The following is a 25362-nucleotide window of genomic DNA, read 5'->3' as shown; positions in this document are numbered from 1 at the left end:
ACAAATAATGTATTTTGTATGCACTTCCAGGTATGCACATCCAGTGTGGATATGTGGATGGTTTCTGGAATGTAGCCAGTGTGTTTACTGTAAGCTGTGAACCCTAAGGCAATAGACTGGTTAACGTACTCTGGCTGAGCATCTGAAGTGTTTCCTCTTTTTTCATTGAGAGAGGGATGTTTGTAAATCTGCAGCAATTTCAAACAGAAAAAAACACTACTTTAAATAGTGAAAAAAAATCTCTTTAAATAGCATGTGTCTCTGTCCTCATCACCCACCTTAAGGCTAAGCTTTAAAAGATTTTTTCATATTGCACACTCTCTCTCTCTCTCTCTCTCTCTCTCTCTCTCTCTCTCTCTGTCTCACTCATTCATGGCATATGTGTAGTAATGTGTGTGTATGTGCTCCTCCTTGTCATTCTAGAGTGTGCAGTTTCAGTGCACCTCCTTGCCGATGTGAGCCACTCCTCCTCAGATTTAGTCCTGCTGCAGCAGTGCAGTTGTGTCTAGCAAACCAATCACAGTAAGTTGTGTGGACCAGCACACACATGCGTGCACGCACTCACACTCACCTATGCATGGCTGCACTTATGGAGTATTATCTCATCATACTACTTTCCATCTGGTTCCTGCTCCCAGGTAAGACAGAGCACATATGTAGCTGTGTGTGACCTGTGATGTGTCTGTGATTATGAACAAGCCTGAAGAAAGAATGTGTTATTGTGGAGATTTAATCAAAACAATATGCATGTGAGGCCTGCTGCTACTAATTTTGTAGAAAGTGACTCCAGTGACAGCAGTAACAGTAACGCTGGCATTGTGTAATAATAACACAGCAGGTTACTTATATGAGATATTGAGAATCATGTAATTAGTGCAGGTGTGACAACAACTCCTGGTAATATAGGGATTTCTAACATGGGAACTATTGAAGTATATGGCTTGTAGGAAAAAATCCATCTAATGTGGTCAAGAGGTTAAATTACAACTTTCAAAAGAATTTACCCTTTACTGGGTGAAGTACACAGTTTTATGTGCTGATGGGTAGATGCCTTGTCACTTGGTGGAATGTTTGCACTGTGAGTCGAAAGGTGATGAACACCTTAAGTTTCTTATGTTTTTTAGTTGTATAATTAATATTACCAAAAGTCATTTACCAAAGACTTAACTATTTGTATTTAAGGACTTACTAACTGGCCGCTCTCAGATCTTAATGGGATGCTTAATAAAGGGCAGGTGTACTGGGTGGGTAAACAAGTTAAGACTATTGATAAAAGTCTGAGACACTGCATGTATCAGTTGTAAGACAAATATAATAAGACTTATGAAGACTGGTTTAAGATTGGAACACATTGGTTTAATATTTCTTAAAAGAGGCATGGACTTGGACAGACATGCCCAAAGAGTAGATGAAGCTAATGAAGACAGAGAAGGAAGAGAGGAAAACAGAGAGAGGGAAAAAAGACAGCATGATTCCAGATGGAATCATCTTGACCAGTTTACCTTTTTTGTCAGAGAATGGCCTGGTCCTTCTATTTTCAGATTTCACAGCTTCCTGTTGGGGAAATTAAATATAAAGAGCAGTTTGAAATAATTAGTATAATATGGTATTTCTGCCTCACTTGGCAGTAGTAAAAAAGTCTTCCTGTACTCATTTCACTGACCTCTGCAGATAAACTATTAAACTGAAACCAGATGTCATTGAATTGCTGAATCAGATACTGGGTAAGAGGACTATGGATATTAGGATATGAAAGACAAAATATAAATTGCAGGTCAGGATGCTTATTCCCACTACTGTTCTCTTCAGAATAATATATTTAATAATTCAAAACTTTTAGAATCATTAATTGTTGAGCTATATGCCTGGCTTCCTATTGTATGTTACATTTTGTCTGTTCAAGAATGAAAATTGTGAGAAATATCTTTCTAATCTAAGTGCTTACACTGAAGAAGTGGGAAAGTGTGCCTTTATATTACTGAGTATATTATTTTATGTCTCTTTTAAGGGAGCAGAAACTGCTTCAGTATTGACACAAAGAAAGCCCAGATCATCCAAGGACCAAAAGAAACACAGTTTGGCTACACAGTGCAGCAACACGAGGCACTTGGTCAGAAATGGTATGACAGTTTTTCACTGAGTAATACGTCTAGCAAAATGTTGTTGTCCTTCCTAGAAAAATATTCAGTTGTCAGAAACAGTCAATGATTGTGCTAATGTAACTAGACATATCATCTCTCAATTGTCAAGAGTTGTGATAGGTGTTGCAGGTTTCACTGGACATAAAAAGGACTGACATTTATATTAATGGCATGAGATTTCTAAGTTAAACAAGCTAAAGTTGTAATTTGATTTGTTAAGATAGCAAGAAAGGCAATGTTGTGACTTTCAACATCAAAATGTTGTTTTATGGAAGGAATTGTATGACAATTTTTAATATACTGCATATTATTCAAGGATTTTTTATTTATTGCATTGTTTTTAGATAGAAAAACTCTAGTAAAGCTCCATAGTACTGATCACACATCCCAGTCATATATTTCTCAGAGCAGTTTATGTGATTTGTATTTAGTCCCAAATGCCGTCTCCTGGCAAGGAGTCTGAGTTCTGCCTTGCCAGAGACCTCTGAGCAAGCAATCACAATTCATGCCTGATTTCATTCAAAGCATTTCACATCAATAAAACGAGTCATACGGTCCAGGTAAATATTATAAAAATATTATAAAAACAAAAATTCAAGACACTTTATGTGACCTGTATACACAAATATTTATTTCAGACTAGGAAAATCAGTTAAATCAGGCTAGGTGAAATAATGTGAAACTTTGTATCTCAATCATTCCACATAGTTTTTAACTGGAACCATAAATTTCAGTAAATCTGGATCCAAAATTAAAATCTCAAACCAGGCCTCACAAATTGAGGGTCTAAACAAAAGGTATGGGCTCATTCTAGATCATGCAATAAAAAGCTCATGTTCTTGCTTTTAATGATAGCTTGATGACTTCAGTTATCATGACGTGGCTTAGCTTATCTTGTGTCAAAGCCAAATGTGTATTCTTTATGTCTTAAAGCTGTTCATTTTGCAGAAACATAATAATATGCATAATTATCATACAAGAAAAGTCACAAATAATATTTGTGGCCTATTTATACACATTGTATTGTATGTGTATTTATTTGTTTGTTTTTATCTGGTAGTTATGCAAGCCCATATGTCTTCGATCCTTGTGCAAAATCTCATTTCTTTTAATTGTTTTCTTAGAATAAAGTGGTCAAAGGGCTCCGAGTTCTTCACTGATTTGTTGCCACTGATTACCATTTAAAATTATCTTTGAGTCAGCTCCACATGTGTATCATAAAACCCTGCAGACAACACTTAATGTGTAACTCAATTAAGGTAACTCCACTCAACTCAAGCTGGCCACCTACTTCCTGTTTTCAAGGTTGAGGTTTTTCAGTCCTGATGGTTAACTTGCATTCCTTCAGGAATACAAAATGTTTTGTCCTTTGAAGTTTTCAGGTAAATAAGTGGAAAGTATTTGCACTTGTCTAGCAACCTGTCTGCTTGGTTCATGTAGCACTAGCGGCTTCTGGAAAGTATGTGTTGTGGTTTGTTTTCCCGAAGAGTCCCACTGTGCATCCCATCATAGTTTAACTTAACACAGTGGCAGAAAGCAAATCTCCTGCCATGTGACACTTCAGGAATGTGAGTGAATCCACAGCAGCACACCAGAATCAGGAATTTTGTAGTATGTAAGAGTCTAAAAAATCTCAGTAGTTCAGTACTCCACATTCTATCACCACATATGGTCTTATGATTTGTGACGTTTTTGGTTTCCTATGATTCAGGGATAAGTAAGTTTTGGGCAGTGATACATTTTCCAGGAAATGAGTCCCTGCTGATTGGCGCCAAGAAAATCAGTTTTTAATGATTATTTGGCACAAGACTGTTAACATACATGCTGGAATTCATTAGTTATTAATCCTTATTTTTAAAATGTATCTTTTTTCCACTGAAGTTGTGTAGTTGTAGTTGTATTCACTGAGGAAGTACCCATCATGGTGTTTCAAAAGATCTGTTGCCATTCAAATGTCTTGACCTGGTAATCCAAAGTGCTAGAGAAAAGTATGTACAGGTCAAATAGATTTTGTCAAATCTTCAACCGTTTAGTTCTAGGTCTCCAGTAAAAAGAATTTAGATAAAGTTAATTATAGTCTGTAACAAATAAATTAGAAAAGTTGAAGTCAATAAAACTTTGCATTTACTTTGTATAAAGTACTGTATTTTACAAAAAGTTTGAATCAATTTTCATTTTTGATCAGAACTGAAGCATCTATGTGAATAAATTAAAACATAATATGATATAAACTGAGTACAGTATTCTGTAGTAAAGAGAACAAGTGAGTAAATCTGTCATGACATGTGTTTTGCTCTGTCTTGTTGTAGGCTCCTTGTGGGAGCTCCATTTGAGAAGAATGGTGAAAAGGAGACCGGTGATGTGTATAAATGCCCGCTGGATAGCTCGACTAAGACAAACTGTTCACGCCTCAACTTGGGTATTCTCTGGATTCCTGATGGAAGATTAATTTTACACCAATAAAAAAAGACTTCTTGTGGAACAGCTCTGTTTTCATTCAAATTAATGTTATTACCTATTTTTTTTATTTCCCTGAAGGAGGGACAACCCTAAAAAATGTATTTGAACACAAGGACAAAATGAGACTAGGGATGTCCCTAACCTCCAACTTAAAGGATAACAGTTTTGTGGTAGGTGTGATTTTTATAATAATACAATTCACAGGCTCTCTTCTTATGATCATAATGCAAGCAAAAAAATTGGGAACAAAAAAATCACAGCGTTGGAGTCTGTGGGTGTAGCATATAAGCATAGTGTATGTTTGTTGTTTTCCTGACCATCAGTGCAGGCAGTTCCCTAGTAAAAAGCAATATTTTGTATTTGTATTGTAAAAAGGGTTGGGTTGGAGTGAATACATTAACAAGAGGTGTATTTAGGTGATATGCAGTTATAATCAACTCCTTTCTTTCAAAAAGCTAAGTGATGCACTTAAATGCTAGGTGTGTGGCAGTGTTTCGGTGCACATTTATGCAAAAAAAATAGATAAGATTAAATACTGTTTACTAAAAATCCCACTGTGGTGGCAAAGTTTGTACGTCACACCCTCTGCTTTGCCACTTCACCCACATCAGAATGGCAAGTCCATTTCTGGTCACAAAAATAGCAGCTAAGCACAAATCGGAAAATTTACGCATCTAAGCATGTAAATGTAAACCAGTGTTACACCATTAAGTTACACTTGCACCTGCATGTAAATTGACATCTAACTTTTTGAACTTGGCACAAAGGACATTCTGTGTGTTACGAGATGTTTTGTACTTCAGGCTTGCGGGCCATTATGGTCGTACGAATGTGGTACATCCTTATACAGTACAGGGATCTGCTCCAGTGTTGACAGCACTTTTAACTTCTCACACAGCATTGCACCTGCCTTTCAGAGTAAGATTTTGTTTTTCTCAGTTTTTATTTCTCATTTTGTTTAAACTGCTGCATGGCCATTGATTAGAGTTTTGGTTGGAAAAAATCTGTGCATGTTAATTTTTAACTAAATTCATATATTCAGTCATTGAAAGTTATAATTTGAATGTGCATTTTTTCCTCTCAGGATGTGAAACATATATGGATATAGTCATAGTGCTGGATGGATCAAACTCTATATACCCCTGGTTTGATGTGCAGGACTTCCTAATCAACATCCTCCAGAAGTTTTCTATTGGTCCAGGACAGATTCAGGTATGTTTGAAGCATAGTCATGTCTGCAATGCATATGTTTGTAGCTGGATGTAAAGCTTTGTATGGATTGGAATTTGGATATCTACAATGAAAATATATGGTGTATATTATTTATATAATGTGTTCCATAATATCTGTCATAAGTTCTTGTTTTTATGTGCTATTTACACTGTACATACATACTTTTAAATTTTATTGTAATGCAAATCTAGGATCATGTATTGATTTGTATCTTGGCTGAGAAACCATACTGTTTTAAACACTGCATATGCCAAAACACTTGAGGAATTTTCAATTCCAGTTATGTTGCACCAAATGACAAACTGTTTTTACAGAAAATGGACAGATGAACATTTACAAGGGACAGACAGACAGACAGACAGACAGATTAGATAAAAAAGAAATTCACAAAAAATTATTTTATGAAAATTATCCAACTATTTAAAAGTTAGGCTCATAATTTTGGCTATTTATTGCAGCCATAGTGCTTTTTATTCCTGACACGTCAACTCACAGGACACTTTCTATTAAAATTGTCATTAGACTCAGATCGGTAGACTTATAGGCCTACTTCATAGAAATCTGAACTATATTAGAGTGCAAGTCTAGCCTTTTAGGGCTCTCATTTCTTGTAACAAACCTCATCTTATGACATGCCTAGTTAATCAGTCACAATCCAAAGCCCGGCCTTTACTCTTCTACAGCTAAATACTGTAATGATTTATAATCTCACTATCGGGTGTCCCCCAGAAGAGGATGGGTTCCCTTTTGAGTGTGTTTCCTCTCAAGGTTTCCTGTGGTCTCAGGAAGTTTTTCCTTGCTACTGTTGAACTTGGCTTGCTTATTCGGGATCTAAATCTAGATCTGGATTTCTGCTTTGTGACAGTGTCTATTGTTAAAAAGCACTATACAAGTAAAATTGCATTAAATACTTGATTTTGATTTATTCATTTTGGATTAAACACATTTAATTCAAATTACTGGTCTAGTGGTTAAGGATCCCATGCCCTTACTGCCGCGGGCTCGATTCCCGGGCCGGGAACTAACTCAGCCACTGAGAGTATTCTCTCAGTGCCGGTCCCAAGTCTGGATAAAATGGGAGGGTTGTGTCAGGAAGGGCATCTGGTGTAAAACCTATGCCAAATCAAACATGTGGACCAATGATCTGCTGTGGCGACCCCTAATGGGAGAAGCTGAAAAAACAACAATTCAAATAGGTCATAACTATAAGAATTCAATAATAAATATAACTTCTGCTAATGGACGGTTGTGATTTCCACTTTAACAAAAATTTTAAAAAATCAAGGACTGATTAGCTATACTTCACAGACACCTGGGGATCCTCACTTTGAGAACCATGGCACTAGGAATTTTATGCCTGGCCTTTCCTGCTCTCCACAGGTTGGAGTGGTGCAGTATGGAGAGAGAGTGGTGCATGAGTTCTATCTGGATGACTTCCACACCGTTGATGAAGTGGTGAGTGCAGCACAGAATATTATCCAACGTGGAGGAGAGGAGACTCGCACAGCACTTGGGATCAATGTTGCACGGTATACCAATGGCAGACCATTTTTTAATGTCTTAGTTTTTAACAAAAATATTACACTTCTCTAGAGTCATTCTGTGATATTCTGTTTTAGTTATTATTTCACTATTTTTGAAATTCTTACAAATACAGGAAATTCATACCTAGAGGCTTGTAAGCTCGTTAATTACAGGAATTTTGCATAGACAGTGGAATAAAACATTTTTTTTAATATCATTTGTAGTTCCCAGGCATTTAAGCGTGGAGGGCGTCCAGATGCCAGGAAAGTTATGATTGTGATAACTGACGGAGAATCACATGATAGCCCAGACCTAAAAAAGGCTGTTGAAGAGAGTGAGAAAGACAACATCACACTGTATGGAATCGCTGTGAGTCTGCTTTACTTTTACCGTCCATTTGCTACTCAGTTCATATTAATTTCCCACCAAATGTATCAAGAGTCCTTTACTGAATAGCCACTTAGTTGTTAGTTATTTGTATGTTTGTCATTAGTCAATAAGTATGTTTTTATTGGTTTACAAGCAAAAATTATTTTACAAATGCACAGAGGAGGGAAGTTTGTGACAGCAATGTTTAGCTAGCTGACTTTGATCTAATCCCGGAATTTTTTGTTCATTCTCTGATATCAAATTCACTAGAACACCCTGAATATTGTCTGACCATTTCCTGACTAATTTCTGCAGAGAGAATATTGTATTTTATTCCCCTGAACAACATATCGTAATGTATTAATTAGTCTATAATCCTTAAAGGCTACAAAATATACACAGATCAGCCATAACATTAAAACCACCTGCCTAATATTGTGTAGGTCCCCCTTGTGTTACCAAAACAGCTCTGACCCGTCAAGGCATGGACTCCACAAGACCTCTGAAGGTGTGCCGTTGTATCTGGCACCAAGATGTTAACAGCAGATCCTTTAAGTCCTGTAAGTTGTGAGGTGGGGCCTCCATGGATCGTACTTGTTTGTCCAGCACATCCCACAGATGCTCGATCGGACGGAGACCTGGGGAATATGGAGGCCACTTCAACACCTTGAACACTTTCTCATGTTCCTCAAACCATTCCTGAACAATTTTTGCAGTGTGGCAGGGCGCATTATCCTGCTGAAAGAGGCCACTGCCATTAGGTAATACCGTTGCCATGAAGGGGTGTACGTGATCTACAACAATGTTTAGGTAGGTGGTACGTGTCAATGTAACATCCACATCAATGCCAGGACCCAAAGTTTCCCAGCAGAACGTTGCCCAGAGCATATTGGTGCCATCTCTTCCCTCTGGTAAGTGACGCACAGGCACCCAGCCATCCACTTTATGTAACAGAAAACATGATTCATCATGTTTTCTGTTACATAATGCACATCAATGAGCCTTGGACGCCCATGTCTCTGTCGCCAGTTCGCCGGTTGTCCTTCCTTGGACCACTTTTGGTAGGTACTAACCACTACATACTGGGAACACCCCACAAGAGCTGCCATTTTGGAGATGCTCTGATCCAGTCATATAGCCATCACAATTTGGCCCTTGTCAGAGTGGCTCAGATCCTTACATTTGCCCATTTTTCCTGCTTCCAACACATCAACTTCTAGAACTGACTGTTCACTTGCTGCCTAATATATTCCACCCCCTTTGACAGGTGCCATTGTAACAAGATAATGAATATTATTAATTTCTCCTGTCAGTGGTTTTAATGGTATGGCTGATTGATGTAAATAAAGGAGAAACAAAAATAAAAGCATAGCAAAGACTTAGGCTTTGTGTGATATTTTAAGAATTTGTCTTGCTCCCCTCTTTACACTGTTAGAATTGCAACTAAATAACATTAAAGAAAATATTGCCTAGCCTAGGATCTCTAACTGAAATATTTGCTTAGATCTTCATCAGGACCCACATTCAGTCCAAATTCCACTGAGTACCCTCTTGAGTACTGAACAGCACTGGGTAGGTCACTTCCAGAGCATTTGATTAAGTCTGCCCAGAAGTTCAGCTACTCACCACAGCCCCAAAAGACCTACACAGACCCCAGTCCAGCTCTTTGGTTGCTTCCCCTACTGGGACTTGTGAAGTGTTGCTCCACACAAATAGCTAGGGATCTAGTCCACTGATTGCAACAGGCAGGAGCAGCTTCTTTTGCTGAGGTGATGGATCAGCTGAGTTCTCAAGGTAGGGAGGCCAGTGTGCCTGTTTCCTGTGTCGGCATACTCGGACATGTGGTCCTGAGACAGCTGAATGGCCTCAACCAGATTGTCCAGTGGCATTGGACATACTGAGGTATCCTCTGGAATTTGGGCTTCCAACTGCTCCATTTGATGACAATCTCTGGTTGCTCTGTCTCAGAACTGCCAGCAAAGTGCATCTGGGTACAGGAGCCTGTTGTTGCTGCACCTGCATTTTGGCCAAGGACTGGACCATTTGGGCAAGTGGCTGTGCTCCAGGTCCACTTTACATTGTTTTCTAAGCAGCACCCAGGTTTAGGAAACAGTGTACACTTTAGGGAGCTCTCAGGGAACACTTTCCAGCAATTTTACCATTTTCAGCTTGGCTTTGGCGTTGATCTGTTCATGGCTACACAGACACACATGGCTAGCTCACTGTTCTGGGAGAGATATAGAAAAAGAGATCTCATAAATATATGTGCTCAGTTATGCCACATTATTTATTACCTCTCTAGCTCATCCCCAAATATATCCCTCCTAAAAATCAAATTCAAATACAAATTTTATTTGTCACATGCATAACCTTACACAGTACGACTTGCAGAGCCACACTAAACCCCACCCCAACTGCTTGAGTGGGAAATTTTTATGTATAGGCCATACACCAGCTCACATGTGTACATCATCAAACCCCAACTTTAGGCCTCAAAGAAGTCTATGGTGACAGGCAGTCAATCAGAAAAGACAGATTAAGTGTGAGGAAGGGTAAGTCAATATAATTAATAAGGAATGTAGATTCAAGTGTAATGGAGTTTTTTGTTTCTTGCTGAATAAGTAAGACATTTCTCTGATTGGTAGGTGGGAAGCTAATGAACAATGGTTTCTTGTTGCAAAGCTATTTTAGCTAAAGAGAAAACAATAGCTGATTATTATTATGAATAGTGAATAACGAGTTGCATTGCCAGTGCATAGGCACTGCTGCTGGGCAGTCACAGTGAGAACTACCTAGTGGACAATAGCTATACAACCAGCTGTTGTTGAAAGTAAGGGGTTTTGCTCTTTTACATAATACTTAATTAAATTTGAACATGTTGATTACAATTTATTCTGTATTACAATGGTAGCAGACTATTTGTTATCCTCAGAGTTATGAATCCTTGGACTGCCTCCCAAAACATATACTACTTACTGCCTTGAATTCTTGTTGAATGGGCACTCATAGCTGCCAACCCACATTTTGAAATGTCCTTCTGTGAGTAGCTTGCAATAACTTTTTTTTCTAAGAGGCAGGGCAAAATTCCAAAATCTTACACCCAAAAGCTCAACCACACTTGGCAGTTTTCTCTCTGGCTTTCGAAGCAGTAGTCAATTGATTTAAAGTCTTCATAATTTCTTAATATTATGTTTTATCCTTCTAGAGTAAGTTCTCAGAACTTCCTCTAGCTTCATAGAAACTCAAGAGGCAGTATCACCACCTTTATTATTATTTTATATGTCTTCAGTTACATCACCTTCAGCATTGGTCCAGTACATTTCTTTTGAGAATATTACTTGCCCTGGAATATTCTCTCCTGTATGTACATCAGTATTTATGGATTTCACTGATCTGTGCTCAAATTCTGGCCTTTATGACTAATGATGGTGATTACAAATTGTCTAGATACTGTATGCACAGTACAATCACTCCTACAGCATAGAGGTAATCTTGCAGAACTAAATTTACTGTGTAGTTAACCGGTCTTATCTGATATATCTTGGCTACAATGGTATTTCCTGAGGCTGTGGATGAGGATCAAGTTCCATGATGTCCTCAGGTGCTTGGCTACTACAATCGACGTGGGATCAACCCTGAAGCGTTCTTGAGAGAGATCAAATTCATTGCCACTGACCCTGAGGAGCATTTCTTCAGTGTGACAGATGAAGCTGCTCTGAAGGACATTGTGGATGCCTTGGGAGAGAAAATCTTCAGCCTGGAGGGTAACTTTTAGTTAATATCTGTGTCTAATATGTGAATGTTTATATACTTTTTGTCTGCTATGAAGGTTTAGAATGTTTGCAATGAATCTTTTGTGCAGCGCTTTTCTTCTACATGTATTAGTGGTCATAACTACAGATTACACACTATTACCTTAGTCCAACGTTAATTAATTACATGTCATATCAGACTGGCATCATAAGAAATCTACCATGACTCCATAGGTACAAGTCAGAATGGAACTGGCTTTGGACTACAGATGTCGCAGGCAGGTTTTTCCTCACACATTGTGGAGGTAAGTTTGGCCCTTGATCATCTGCTTTAAAGGATTCCATATATGATTTAATTAATTAATAGCATAGATTTATTGAACCTGAGAATACTACAATAGTTTTGAATTGTCCCACATTCTATTTCTAAATAATTTTTTTATAAAGGAAAGAAATTCTGATGTTTTTCTAAGATGAAAGCAAGAAAATGCCAGATTAAACTTGGGACTTGATTCTTTTGATATTGTGTCTAATTGTCCTCTCAGTTATTAGTAAATGGCTGTGGTGGCTGAGTGGTGAAGGCTTTGGGCTACTGGTCAAGGGTCATTGTTCTGATCTTATCTGTTTCCAAGCATATTCGTTTATTGAAAAGCAATATATGAATATAAGTGAATTTTATTGTACTGCTTAAATGTATGTATAATGACAGTAAAGGCTATCTCATTTTTTTTTCATGTAAATAGATCCTAGAATGCTTGAGGATAGCAGGTGCGTGTGTACACAGGAATTGCAAATAAGCGATAAAGGGAATATGCCAAGAAGTAAAATCACTGTTTGTTTCATATTTATAAAGACAAGTCATTTTAAAATGATATGTAGATAAATTTAAATTGAAATAATTGAAATTAATGTTATGTTTATGTAGATAAATTGAAACTGCTGTTCCCTGGTGGTCTAGCAGCTAAGAACCCTGTGCGTTCACCACTGTAGCCTGGGATTGATTCCTGGGCAGGGAACCAACCCAGTCACTGGGAGTGTACTCTTAGTGCTGATCCCAAACCTGGATAAAATGGGATAGTTGCATCAGGAAAGGCATCCAATGTAAAACCTGTGCCAAAGCAAACATGTGGACCAATGATCCACTGTGGTGACCCCTAAAGGAAGTAGCTGAAAGAACAACAACAACAAATAAATTGAAAAGGACTTTTTATCCTATTCTTGGTTGCTCCATATGAAGTTATGAAGTTGCTCCATAGCAAATGAATCTCTCTTCAGGGTAGGCAAAAGCACTTTCCTGGGGAAAAATAACACAAGGTCATACCTCACATTGTTGGATTCCTGGTGCTACTCTGAACAGTGGCATTTGAGAGTGAAGATAATGTAATGGAAAGATTTTTTCCTCTCTCTGACTTTGAAAGGAAAAGCAGTCCACATATGGTTTTGTTGAAGTCAGGCTCCTTCAATAAGGGACATGAAAACAAAAACACACTCACATGTGTCTTCGGCTTTTCTGTGCATAATTATACATGTGAATATAAAGGAAGGGTTTGGTTTTATTTGCTTGTGACCTATGAAATGTTAAATAACAATACCTTCATATATTTTATTAGACATAAAGGCATTATCTGTCAAACTTGGTACAAATAAAACACAATAGTAGGAAAATAAATTTGAGATTCTGGTTTTGTAGCTTGGCTTCGTGACGCAGACGTGGAATATTAAAACGCTCCGCTGTTTACCTTCAAATGCCAAACACTCCAGTCCATGAGATGCTAACAGATCACATTTGCAGATCTAGTCTCCTCTTAGCAGAAGTTATTTTCCACTTCACATATAATTTTTCAGTTATTTCCCATATCACGCCTATTTTACCCCAGTAAGAGAGGAGAAAAAAAAGTTCTTTTAGAAAGACAATTTTTTCAGTGATATTCTTCCTTTTGCTTGCTGTTTGGTTGAGGGTGGTCTTTGGTTCAGACTCCAGCACTTGAAAGATAGAAGTTCAGGGTCCTCCTGAGGCACAGTTGATGGCATTTCATGAATCTGTACAAATAGTTAAGGATGAAATTTAATGCTTAAGGTCAGACATGGAAATAAAGGAAAAACCTTTCCTATTTCTAATATTTAGAAATTTTAGGAATAAGTATGAATTCTGATTTTGTTTTAGGTCTTACGTAAAGTGTAGTGATTGATTATGATTATGACTGTGTAAATATCTTTTGTCAGTGACTTTTTGTCATTGGTTCTTCCTTTTCTCAGAGAGAATCAGTTAGTCTAAACTACCTTTCCTTCCTATTCTTCTTGGAATCTGTTTTGCTTATAAAATATACCATGCTGTTACTATTTTAACAATCCACATAAACTTTTTCTCAGTTGTATCCCAGGCACAAATAGATGTCTATAAATCATAATAGAACCATAAAAGGTACTGAGAGCAGCCTGTATCATAGAATTGATATCACTGAGGGAGTTTACTGTGCAAATGTGCTGTGGCAGTCAGTCAAACTGTCCACGTCGACGGTCTATGAAAGAATAGTTGGCTGGTGTGTGAGCTGGGAGCTTTTGCACAGCTCTCCTTATTTCTTGACAGCTGTAGCACTAACTCTAGTGTCTAGTGCAGGAGGTTTTAAATTCACCTGTGAATTTGATCCAAAATTCTTTTATTTAGGATTTCATCTAGGAGTGGAAAATCATTGTGTAACACAATTAGGTTTGGGTTAAATGCTAGGTTACTGAGGATTATTCGGTGCTAACTTTCTGGAATGAACAAACACACACAGACACAAACATACACACACACACACACGCACTACCAAGTGTGAGAGAATGTGTTGGCAGTGTTAGTATTCTCCATAATATGCTTTGTGAAAGAGTACTCTCTGTTTTTTATGGCCCAGCATCTCTGTAGATTTAAGAATCAAAACCCATGCATTATTATTAGTTAAACCTGTATAACTTCTCTAGCGTGCAGTACAGCAGTTAGGTAACTGTAAAAGCCATTACAGTCGCACAGACTTATGAAAGAAGTGTACATTACTCTAAACTATTTCTGCTTTCATGGGTATCTGTTTTGCTTTTATTAGGCAAGATATTTTGCCATTACAAATAGGTTATGTAAGAGAGAACAGCCAGTGCAGAGCCTGTTGAAGTGGACGATTCACTCCCAGTCCAGACTCAGCCTCAGTACTACACTTTTCATGTCACTTTTTATGGTCTATATTTTAGCTTTTAACCTCTTATTAGTTTACACACAAAGTGCATATAGACCAATAGATCATAAACAGGCCTTGGCCAACAAGGATTTATTTTAAGCTTTGTGCTTTAAGGATAAATGTTTGCCATTTATGCACCAAAATGGTTTTAACAGAAATACACAGATCAGCCATAACATTAAAACCACCTGCCTAATATTGTGTAGGTCCCCCTTGTGCCGCCAGAACAGCGCTGACCTGTCAAGGCATGGACTCCACAAGACCTCTGAAGGCATGCTGTGGTATCTGGCACCAAACCGTTAACAGCAGATCCTTTAAGTCCTGTAAGTTGCGAGGTGAGGCCCTAATGGATCGGACTTGTTTGTCCAACACATCCCACAGATGCTCAATCAGATTGAGATCTGGGTAATTTGGAGGCCAAGTCAACACCTTCAACTCTTTGTCATGTTCCTCAAACCATTCCTGAACAATTTTTGCAGTGTGGCAGGGCGCATGATCCTGCTGAAAGAGGCCATTGCCATTAGGGAATACCGTTGCCATGAAGGGGTGTACGTGATCTACAACAATGTTTAGGTAGGTTGTACATGTTAAAGTAACATCTGCATGAATGCCAGGACCCAGTGTTTCCCAGCAGAACATTGCCCAGAGAATCACACTGCCACCACCTGCTTGCCTTCTTTCCATAGTCCAGCCTGGTGCCATCTCTTCCCCCTGGTAAGCAACTTCCCCCTGGTAACCAACTTCACCCAGCTGTCCATGTGATGTAAAAAAAAAAACATGATTCATCAGACCAGGCCACCTTTTTCCATTGCTGCATGGTCCAGTTCTGATGCTCACGTGCCCATTGTAGGTGCTTCTGGTAGTAGACAGGGGTCAGCATGGGCACTCTGACCAGTCTGTGGCTACGCAGCCCCATATGCAGCAAACTGCAATGCACTGTGTTTTCTGACACATTTCTATCATAGCCAGCATTAACTTTTTCAGCAATTTGTGCTACAGTAGTTCTTCTGTGGGATCGGACCAAACGGGCTAGCCTTCGCTCCCCGTGCGCATCAGTGAGCCTTGGGCACCCATGACCCTGTCATCGGTTCACCAGTTCTCTTTCCTTGATAAGTTTTGGTAGGTACTAACCACTGCATGCTGGAAATGTCCCACAAGACCTGCCGTTTTGGAGATGGTCTTGACCCAGTCGTCTAGCCGTCACAATTTGGCCCTTGTCAAAGTTGCTCAGATTCTTACACTTGCCCATTCTTCCTGCTTCCAACACATCAACTTTGAGAACTGACTGTTCACTTGCTGCCTAATATATCCCACCCCTTTACAGGTGCCACTGTAACAATATAATCAATGTTATTCACTTCACCTGTCAGTGGTTTTAATGTTATGGCTGATCGGTATATGCTCATCGAATAAATTGCTTAAATTAATACACTTCTGCAATAACCTAGAGTTATGTGTCCATAGGATGGTGTTCTGGTAGGTGCTGTAGGGGCTTATGAGTGGAATGGCGCTGTCCTCAAACAGACACAGTATGGCAGTGTGATCCCTCCCAAGTCATCATACCTTAAAGAGTTTCCTGAGGAGCTGAAGAACCACGGAGCTTACCTGGGTGAGAGACAGAAACTATATACATGTTATATTGCAGTACAGGTGATTGGGGACAACTGAAATAAAAGTTAATTGAATTAAGCTTTTTTTTTTTAATCAGGTTTTTATTGAAATGCAGCTTAAAACTATGGATGTAGTGATCAAGAAATTTGGATTGATGCATTGATTTAAAAGCCAACAATTGAAATGGGCAATGAAATCGAGGCAACAATTGTAAATCAATTGTTATCCATTAGAATTCATTATATATCTATTATTGATTATAGTTGCTTATAAAAATAAATAACAATAAACCAAATAAAATAAAAATAATTCATATCGGATGCTAAATTGATATTTTTTAATACTAATTTAATACTAAAAATACTAAATACTAACTACTAATACAAATTTTAATACTAAATTACTATTTATAGTACCTACTATACTGTAGCAGATTCAGTGGTATTGTCAAATATCAAATTGTAGCGTTCAATTGTTGAGTCAATATCATACTGTATTGTGTGGAAGCCTGAGGTTTTCAGCCCTACTTAAAACTAATGTAAGCAATATTAATGCTCTTCATAACCTACCAAGGAAGTTCACCCCACCATCCCCTTTATTTATTTTTTAATTACCAAAAAAATAGATTAAGAAACCAAGGAAATATGTTCCTGCCATCAGAGAATTGACCTCCCCAACATGTAGCAGTTTTGCTGAATGTTTTGTGCGTTTGTGCATCTCTAGGTTATGTGGTGTCCTCAATAGTGTCAGCTCATTATGGCCAGCTTTATGTGGCAGGAGCTCCTCGGTATAACCACACAGGCAAAATGATCATCTTCACCCTTACCAACACAGGCAACCTCACTATACTGCACTCTCAAACAGGACAACAGGTGAATGTGCCATTGCTTTGCTCACTCTTTCAGTATACCTTGCTCTCTGTTTTCATGTTTATGTGGTTTGAGAGTATGTTTATATATAGTGGTTATTCATATTTCAAATGTCTTCTGCCTAGTCTTCTAACTGCATTCAGTCTACATTTGTGTGCTGTACCAGCTTCTAAAACAAGTGAGTCACTTTACCAGGGCTTGTAGACACTGGACTCAATTGAGTGTATTAACAAAAACATAAACGTATGGACTTTGCTACATGTTCTTCAAAGTATTGTAATTGTTCACCTGCACTGATCAAGAGTTGTGGGTTCTGGTAGTGCAAAGTAATGTGGATTTTTACCAAAAACACAAATCAGGATGTTGAAGGAATTAATCAGTTGGTTGTTATTCAAAATGCCATAAATACTTTATTGTTTATATTTAGATGTATGTGCAGTAAAAGTAGCATCATCTCCATGATAACCAAGCAGGCCTGTTTTCTTAATACCTCCTAAACTGAGTAGGCTGAAAGTTTTCAGTGTACAAGTAATTTAGATAATCCAAAAACAAAGGCTTTAAGGCATGATACTGGTAGGAATATAAACTGTGTATCGGAACATTTCTGTTCTCACTCATTCTTCAAAAACTGAGGCTTTAAGGCATGACACTGGTAGGAATATAAACTGTGTATTGGAACATTTCTGTTCTCACTCATTCTTCATTTGCCACAGATGGACACTGAACTCTGTATCCAAGGTTACTGTGGGATCATGATATTAGATTAGTAATAGCATTGTTGATTGGAGGAGCAATTGGGGTTCTTAACGGAGAACACATTTATAAATGGAAGACGTTGTGTGACAGTCTAGACTCAAGCCTCTAGTTCAGATGGGACCTGCTGCTACAGAGCATGTGCAGCACATCTGTGTGCGTGTGTGTGAGTGTGAGTGAGTGTGCGTGCGTGCGTGTATGTGAGTGATCTCAGACAGACCATCCTCAGACTGTGTGTTTTTGGTGTCTTTCTTATATCTGAACATCTTACAGGGGAGACTTAATGTGTGCTGGAACACATGATACATACATAGATTTAACTTTAATGATTAAGAAAATAGGAAAGCAATTAATGGTTTGTGATCTCAGTATAATCCATTTGGCCTGTTTTCTTTTTGTCTGTTTTTGTAGATTGGCTCATATTATGGTAGTGAGTTAACTCCACTAGATCAGGATGACGATGGATTGACTGATCTGCTTCTGGTGGCTGCTCCTATGTACTTCAGCAGAGGCTGGGAAACAGGCAGAATCTACATCTACAGATTGGACGATCAGGTAAGTATCAACAAAGCATTACTAGTACAAAACTGAGACTCCTGAATGCTCTAAACACTGCATAAATATATGCACATACTATGTCTTTTTCTAATTGCTTTAATTTGTCTTGTTCTTTTTTCTCGATCTGGAGGGACATGTTAACTTGGAGGGTTTTCTTGAGCCATCAGTTTGGGCTCATAACTCTCGTTTTGGCTCAGCCATGTCCTCCATGCCTGATCTCAATGGTGATGGTTATGGTGAACTGGTGGTAGGTGCCCCTCTAGAGGATGATCATGGTGGTGCAATCTACCTCTTCTACAGCCGGCACAGTGGTATTCAGCCAAAGTATAAGCAGGTAGTACTCAAAGCTGTTATGGGCTGACATTATATTAAACCACAGTGTCATGAATTTCTCATTCTTTATCTAATTGTTTTTTTTTTCCTTTATATTTCTGTTTGTCAGAGAATAGCGGCTGCAGACATATCCCCAGGCCTGCAGTATTTTGGTCGTAGTGTCCATGGTGTAATGGACATAAATGGAGATGGACTGACTGATTTGTCTGTAGGTGCTTTTGGTGCTGCCATCTTACTCTGGTGAGTCCTTGGCTCATAGAAACTGATAGCTGAAGAAAAAGATAGCCTTGATTGTCCAGTACAGTGAAATTCTTTATTTTTTCATATAAAAAAGCTAAGCTGGGGACAGAATGCAGGGTCAGACATGATACAGTGCCCCTAGAGCAGAGAGGGTTAAGGGCCTTGCAGTGACAGAGCCAGGGCTTGAACTCATAACCTTCTGCTCTGCAGAGCCTTAACCTCCACTCTTTACCATTGCTCAGTGTAAGGGCTATAAAGTGTTTTTCTAATTTCTTTACTGCTTGCTTCTGGTTTAAATGAGCAGGTCTCGCAGCGTGGTCCGTGTGTACCTTGATGTTCACTTTGAGCCATCGAAGATAAATGTGTTCAACAAAGACTGTGTGCGAGGAGGCAAAGAGGTGACCTGCATGGCAGCCATGGTCTGTACCACGGTAAAGGCACGAACCCCTATGCCAGACACACAAAGAGTGGGTATGTAATCACTGTTACTCATCTTTGTAGAAATATCTTGGAGACATGATGACAATTTAAATTATTTCTGTCTGCTTTAAAGATTTAGCCGTAAAGTATAAACGATTGGTTGTCTGTTTGTATACACGTGAGCACAGACAAGAGAGTTTGTGTAGTATTTTCCACTGAACTGGAGCTGTGTGAAATCTCCATCAGATGTGTGTATGAAGGGTCAATTTTTTATAATGGAAAGATTTTTTTTTCTAATGTGTTAAGCCACAAAAAACACAGCCATAGAAACCACTGTAAAACAGTGTCTGTCCCTCCCTCTCACTCCTCATCTGGATCTAATTTATGAAACTCTTTCTTTCTTTCTTTCTTTCTTTCTCTCTCTCTCGCTCTCTCTCTCTCCCATACACACACACACGCACACACATAATCACTTTCTCCACCTCTTTCATATCAGGCTTAACACTTGGCTGGCATTTTCTCAGTCAAAAAGATTACTTAACTTGTTCCATCATCCATCTTGGAGAAATTGAGTCAGAAGCTTTTTCTTTATTAGAGGATATTTTGGTAACCAAAAAAATAAATTACAATAAGAAGAACTCTCCCTTTAGTGTAGTCATGGGATAATAGAGGATTCAGTCTATTTATTTATTCACTGTAGATGAATTCCGGAAACAGCCAACAATGATGAAAACTTTGGCTTTGAAAAAAATTTTGTTTTTCTGCCAATAATATCCATTGAAATGTCTACTTCTTATGAAAAAAATATATTTTACCAAAATGATGTGGAAATGTTTTTGTTTAGCGTGTTTTCTAAACTTTCTGCTTGCAAAGATCTCATTGGTTAAGGAGCCGGTTTATTAACAAGGTGGTCTGCATAAATGGCTGAAACCTTGCTAGCTAAGTGTGATTTTCTCAAGCAATCAAAGTTATGCTTTGATCAAGTTGTTGCTATAGCAAAATGGACACAAGCCTAAGATTACCTGCAATGATTACCTGCAATGATCCTGCACTGTTGCATCAGCAACAGAACAGAGAATAGAGCTTACAAACTCTGTACAGATGACAGCATACAAATGACAAGTTTGAAAATTTTAAATGACATAATAAAAGGTTATTAAGAATAATGCATTTAGACAACAGAACAGACCTCATTATTATTTCCTCATCAATTATGAAAAAAAGTGACTTTTATCTCAGGTGATGAGACAGAGACTTTTGTGAAAGATGCTTATGATCAAAGTGATAACTCATCTCCCATTGTAAACTTAAAGATCCTTCAAATTTGTAGTATTATTGTTTTTCCATAAGTAGATTAAGGTTATAAATGTACAGGGTGTCAAAAAGTCAGGAACCAGTGGGAGTATGTTGAGCATATATGTCAATCCAAATATGTTGAGCAAAATCCACAAAAACATGACAAAGCTGCTGAGAAAATGAAAACAAAAGTAAGTATATGTAGTTTTACTCTCATTGGTTCCTGACTTTTCAGACCCTTAGATGTAGGCGGAGCATCTTTTAATGTCTTTACATGTGATGATTTTTTTTCCTCTTTTTTCACGTTTGGGGGTAACTAGATATTAATATGCTATAACTTTATTTATGAATAAGAATGTGCAAATAAGACATTAAATTCAGTTAGTAGAAATTTAAAATTAGCTGTACCACCCAACCCACAGCAACTGTAGCACCTGTAACACTAGTGTATGTCCTGGAAAATGCAGTGAATGTAGGATATGCTGCAAATTTAGTATTTGCATGTTAAACACACCAGTTGCCTAAGCAAGATTGTGGTTATTAAGCATTCATCTCATCACATTTGATTATATTTCAGTTTCTCTTTGTCTGTCTTTGTCTCTGCAGCTCTCAAACAGAGCTGGGCTTTTGATGAGAGACGCTACAGCCCCAGAGCAGTGCTGGATAACACTGAAGGACAGCCTTCTGCAAATATCACTGTCCTAGCAGATACACCGCACTGTGAGCACATCTACTTCCATGTGCATGTGAGTCTGACATCACCTCTTAACTTATATTTTCTATTCTATTCCCAAAGTTTATTAATACTAAAAAGGATATCAAAACCATATCAGTGTAGACATTTTCTTCTTAATATATTTGGAATTTTTGCAGTTTATCATTTATTATATTACATGGTTTAACAGAATTAACAGGGCTGTGTATCAAAGTCTGTGTCTGTGTATAGGAAACTGCTGATTACACTCGGCCAGTAGTATTCAATGTGGATGTGAAACTGCAGAACCTTGATGAAGGCCCTGTGCTGGATGATGGCTGGTCCACCTCACTGCGTTTAGAGGTGACTCACAGCTAAAATAAGCTTTAAATGGCTAACGTTACCTAAACTTTGTTCACTGCTGGAATGCTATGCTCAGTATTAGATTAATGGTGTTTCTTCCTCACATTTTCTTTCCTTGTATTTTCCTCCTTAGCTGCCCTTCTGGAATGGGTGTGAGGAAGACGATCGATGTGCGCCCAACTTGATGCTACAGAGCAGCACTGACCTACTGGACCGTAGGTGTGTTGTTGTGGAACCACACTCAAACACAAACCTGTAGTACACGTCCCAGACCTGAAGTAATGTTTTGTGTGTTCTTTCACACACAAGCACATACATTGTGCCGTCTCTGTTCTTGGTTCCAGACAGTTCTGTGCTCGGAGAGAGTGTGCTACATGCCCACTGTGTGCCCTGGAAGGAGCGAGGGTGAACACTGAACGTGTGGTGGAAACCAGCAGGAGAAGAGTGCTGGTGGAGGTTCGACTGGAGAATAGAGGAGAAAATGCCTACAACACACAGCTACACATTTCTCACTCAGCGAACCTGCAATTCTCCAACCTGATGGTGAAGGTTTGCTTCCACACACACATACACATACAAAGCACTGTGGTTTTGGACTGTCAAATTGGCCAGAGTTGGTTCTAGAATGCAGAATTGGCATTTTGATACATAGAATTAATTTATACTTTTCTTACAAATTTTAGTCTTCTGGATATTTTGATTGGAGACACATTGTGTGTATCAGTGAGCCAATCTAACCATATGACTAGCACAACTACTGCCTTGAAAAGAACCTGGGGGGATGTTGAGTTATGGATATTTGGGGGCCGTGGTGGAGTAATGGTTAGCGAGTCGGACTTGTAACCCAAAGGTCATGGATTTGAGTCTCAGGCCCGGCAGGGATTGTAGGTGGGGAGAGTGAATGACCAGTGCTCTTTTAAACCCTCAATACCACGACTGAGGTGAGACCCTTGAGCAAGGCACCGAACTCCCAATTGCTCCCTGGGCGCCGCAGCAAAAAAAAGGCTGCCCACTGCTCCGGGTGTGTGTTCACGGTGTGTGTGTGTGTTCACTACTGTGTGTGTGCACTTGGATGGGTTAAATGCAGAGCACAAATTCCGAGTATGGGTCACCATACTTGGCCACACATCACTCCACTTCACTAATTAATACCAAGGTGACATGCTAGTGTCTTTTGCATTCCAGACTCCTCCTGATATAGAAATCAAGTGTGAGGCAGCAGAAAGACTAAGTCTACAGAGGAACTGCAATGTCAGTGCTCCACTGATGCGGTCTCTTGCTCAGGTGAGACAAGTGCTGCATTCCACTTACCTTAAAAGTGGAAACCATTACCTTGAAACCATGTTTGTCTTTTGTTTGCAACAAGCTAGTCAGTTAATTGCGATGAATAATGTATATTTACTTCCTCAAAACAGCGAACTGTATAATCAGTGTTGTAGATTTAACAAGTGAGCATGCCTGTATGTGGATTGATCTAAAGGAAATACTCATATATACAACATAAATCACTTAATGGTAAAAAACTGCTTTATTTAATGTTCATGCTTTGAGCAGCCATGTTGATTTGATGTCACGTGCTGAACTCAGGGATGAGGAGACCCAAGTTCCCAAGTAGGAATTCCAAGTTGAGGGGGCATTTTACTTTGGTTTTCCCTAGTTGGAAATTACAAGTTACAACCTTTAGTGTATGCAGCATAAACATGCCTGTCACCGGCACGTCTTAAACATGGTTCTTGGCCAATAAGGGCAAAGGTTAGGGCTTTGCTAATGAAAAATCTGCAGCAAAAACTGTAGAAAATCAACATAGACAAATTAATTCTAGTGCACATTACATATCACATCCAGAGAAAACAGTCATGAATCTATTAGATTGTCAGCCATAAATTCCTATAAAGTGTATAATTGTTAGAAATGTTAAGAATAATTCTCAGCCAAATTTCCATTCAGTTTCATCACTCCAAGTAGATATAAGCCATCTATCTTTCAAATATTCCATTGATACCAGTGAGGTTTAATTCATCCAGTCTGGTAGATCAGTAATGTTTTACTTACCACTTCTGTTCTCTGCTTTTCCATATTTTATGTTTAATCTGTTAAGCCTTACCTTTCTCTTGCAGAATTCTTAATCATTTCATTGCTGTGAGTTTTAATTATACATAAATGATCCACTTTATTAATTTCAGTGCCTTTAGTGTAAAAAAGAGTGTCAAATAATGTGAAACAGGGTTTCCAACCAGGTCCTCATTTTTGCACTCTCCCAGCTTCCCACACACCTGTTGGTAGCTAAAGGAGAACAAATCTCTGGATCTTCAGGGGGTCCTGGGGGCTCTAATGACATGTTTATGAAACACTGTATGAAGCTGTTTGATAGCTTTGTGTTTTGTGGGTGTGGAAAAGCAAATTGGTTTGTCTCACTACCTGAAACAAATATATTACTATATCCAATAGTAATCTATTGGCTTCTGATCTGCCTTAACAATATAGACTGCTTAATTTACCTTGGGTGTGTATGCATATGTGTGAATGTGCTTCATCCTAGGTGACCTTCCGTTTGGAATTGGAGTTTAGCAGATCAGTCTTTATGGATTACATGCAAGTTTTGCTAAAGGCCTCCAGGTAAGAACGAATATATTATTGTTTTAATAGTGCATTCACACAGTGAATAAAAAAGTCACACTGATCTCCACTTTTTTAAAATGTGTATTTTATGGGCTACCGAGTGGCACAACAGAAAAAGCATCCACCCTATTGTCAGGAGTTTGTGAGTTCAAATCCTGATGATGCCACAGCCAGGAGCCAAGGGAGCAAAACTGGTAGTGGGTGGGAGGGACGAACTCACTCTCCCCTGTCAATCACAGTGGCACTGGGTGTCTGTGAGGTCATGTACTGTATGCAGAACAGGGTAGATAGCACTTTCTTCCATGTGCATTCAGTTGTCTTGTGATGCATGAGCAATTATTTTGAAAGATGCAGTTGGCTGGGTTCACATTTATCAGAGGAAGCATGCATTAGCCTTCACCTCCCTAGTTAGTAGTTTCTGTATGATGGGGAGAGTTAGCTCATGGGTGGGAATTTTCAGGTAGTCAAACAGTGGTTTTATTAAAAATGCACTGGCATGTTTTATTTTTTTGTAGCAATGGTGAAGAGGTGACTCCAGAAGACAACATCAATAATATACATCATCCTTTAAAGCATGAGGCTGATATCCTCTTTACAAGGTAATAAATATGTTTTTGGAAAAAAAGTAATACGTTGCTCAGAGAGTGAGTGCAGCAAAGAGAAAATACATTGTGCATACTTTTATTTAAGTACAAACAACATACTGTAGAAGCTAAACTGTGCAGATCACTGTTTTTTTAACTACGTTTATCATCAAGGGATTCCAGCCCTGTTCGCTTTGAAATTAAATCTGCGCCTAATCTAGAGTATGTAGGAGCTACCGGACTTACCTTCAATTTGTCTTATCAGGTAGGAATCACTTTTTCCTTTAGCTGTGAAGTTGCTTGCATTGTTAGCATTGAACTTTTTTTTGACAAC

General features: G+C 38.5%; 1 protein-coding gene across 2 annotated transcripts in view; it reads left to right on the top strand.

Moving 5' to 3' along the window:
* Window positions 1-452: 452 nt before the first annotated feature.
* itga11b (integrin, alpha 11b) overlaps window positions 453-25362 on the top strand; it is a 30031-nt gene continuing 5121 nt past the window's right edge. Inside the window, exons 1-24 of one of the 2 annotated variants that reach the window (XM_034307058.2) lie at window positions 453-638; window positions 2009-2120; window positions 4451-4560; window positions 4680-4771; window positions 5405-5519; window positions 5686-5813; window positions 7215-7363; window positions 7583-7727; window positions 11329-11491; window positions 11714-11784; window positions 16153-16297; window positions 17023-17171; window positions 18333-18476; window positions 18610-18813; window positions 18922-19052; window positions 19357-19523; window positions 21375-21514; window positions 21715-21825; window positions 21959-22044; window positions 22170-22368; window positions 23011-23109; window positions 24365-24441; window positions 24960-25043; window positions 25203-25293. In XM_034307058.2, coding sequence (XP_034162949.2) covers window positions 548-638; window positions 2009-2120; window positions 4451-4560; window positions 4680-4771; window positions 5405-5519; window positions 5686-5813; window positions 7215-7363; window positions 7583-7727; window positions 11329-11491; window positions 11714-11784; window positions 16153-16297; window positions 17023-17171; window positions 18333-18476; window positions 18610-18813; window positions 18922-19052; window positions 19357-19523; window positions 21375-21514; window positions 21715-21825; window positions 21959-22044; window positions 22170-22368; window positions 23011-23109; window positions 24365-24441; window positions 24960-25043; window positions 25203-25293 — 3003 coding nt within the window. In that variant the 5' untranslated portion in view covers window positions 453-547. Of the gene's footprint in view, window positions 639-2008; window positions 2121-4450; window positions 4561-4679; window positions 4772-5404; window positions 5520-5685; window positions 5814-7214; window positions 7364-7582; window positions 7728-11328; window positions 11492-11713; window positions 11785-16152; window positions 16298-17022; window positions 17172-18332; window positions 18477-18609; window positions 18814-18921; window positions 19053-19356; window positions 19524-21374; window positions 21515-21714; window positions 21826-21958; window positions 22045-22169; window positions 22375-23010; window positions 23110-24364; window positions 24442-24959; window positions 25044-25202; window positions 25294-25362 lie in introns of both variants that reach the window. The other variant, XM_034307057.2, reaches the window with a different exon arrangement.

Source organism: Pangasianodon hypophthalmus, chromosome 9 (assembly GCF_027358585.1).
Source record: "Pangasianodon hypophthalmus isolate fPanHyp1 chromosome 9, fPanHyp1.pri, whole genome shotgun sequence".
In the NCBI taxonomy this organism is placed as follows: domain Eukaryota; kingdom Metazoa; phylum Chordata; class Actinopteri; order Siluriformes; family Pangasiidae; genus Pangasianodon; species Pangasianodon hypophthalmus.
Note: the sequence above shows the minus strand (reverse complement) of the source record. Positions and strands in the feature narration are given on the sequence as shown.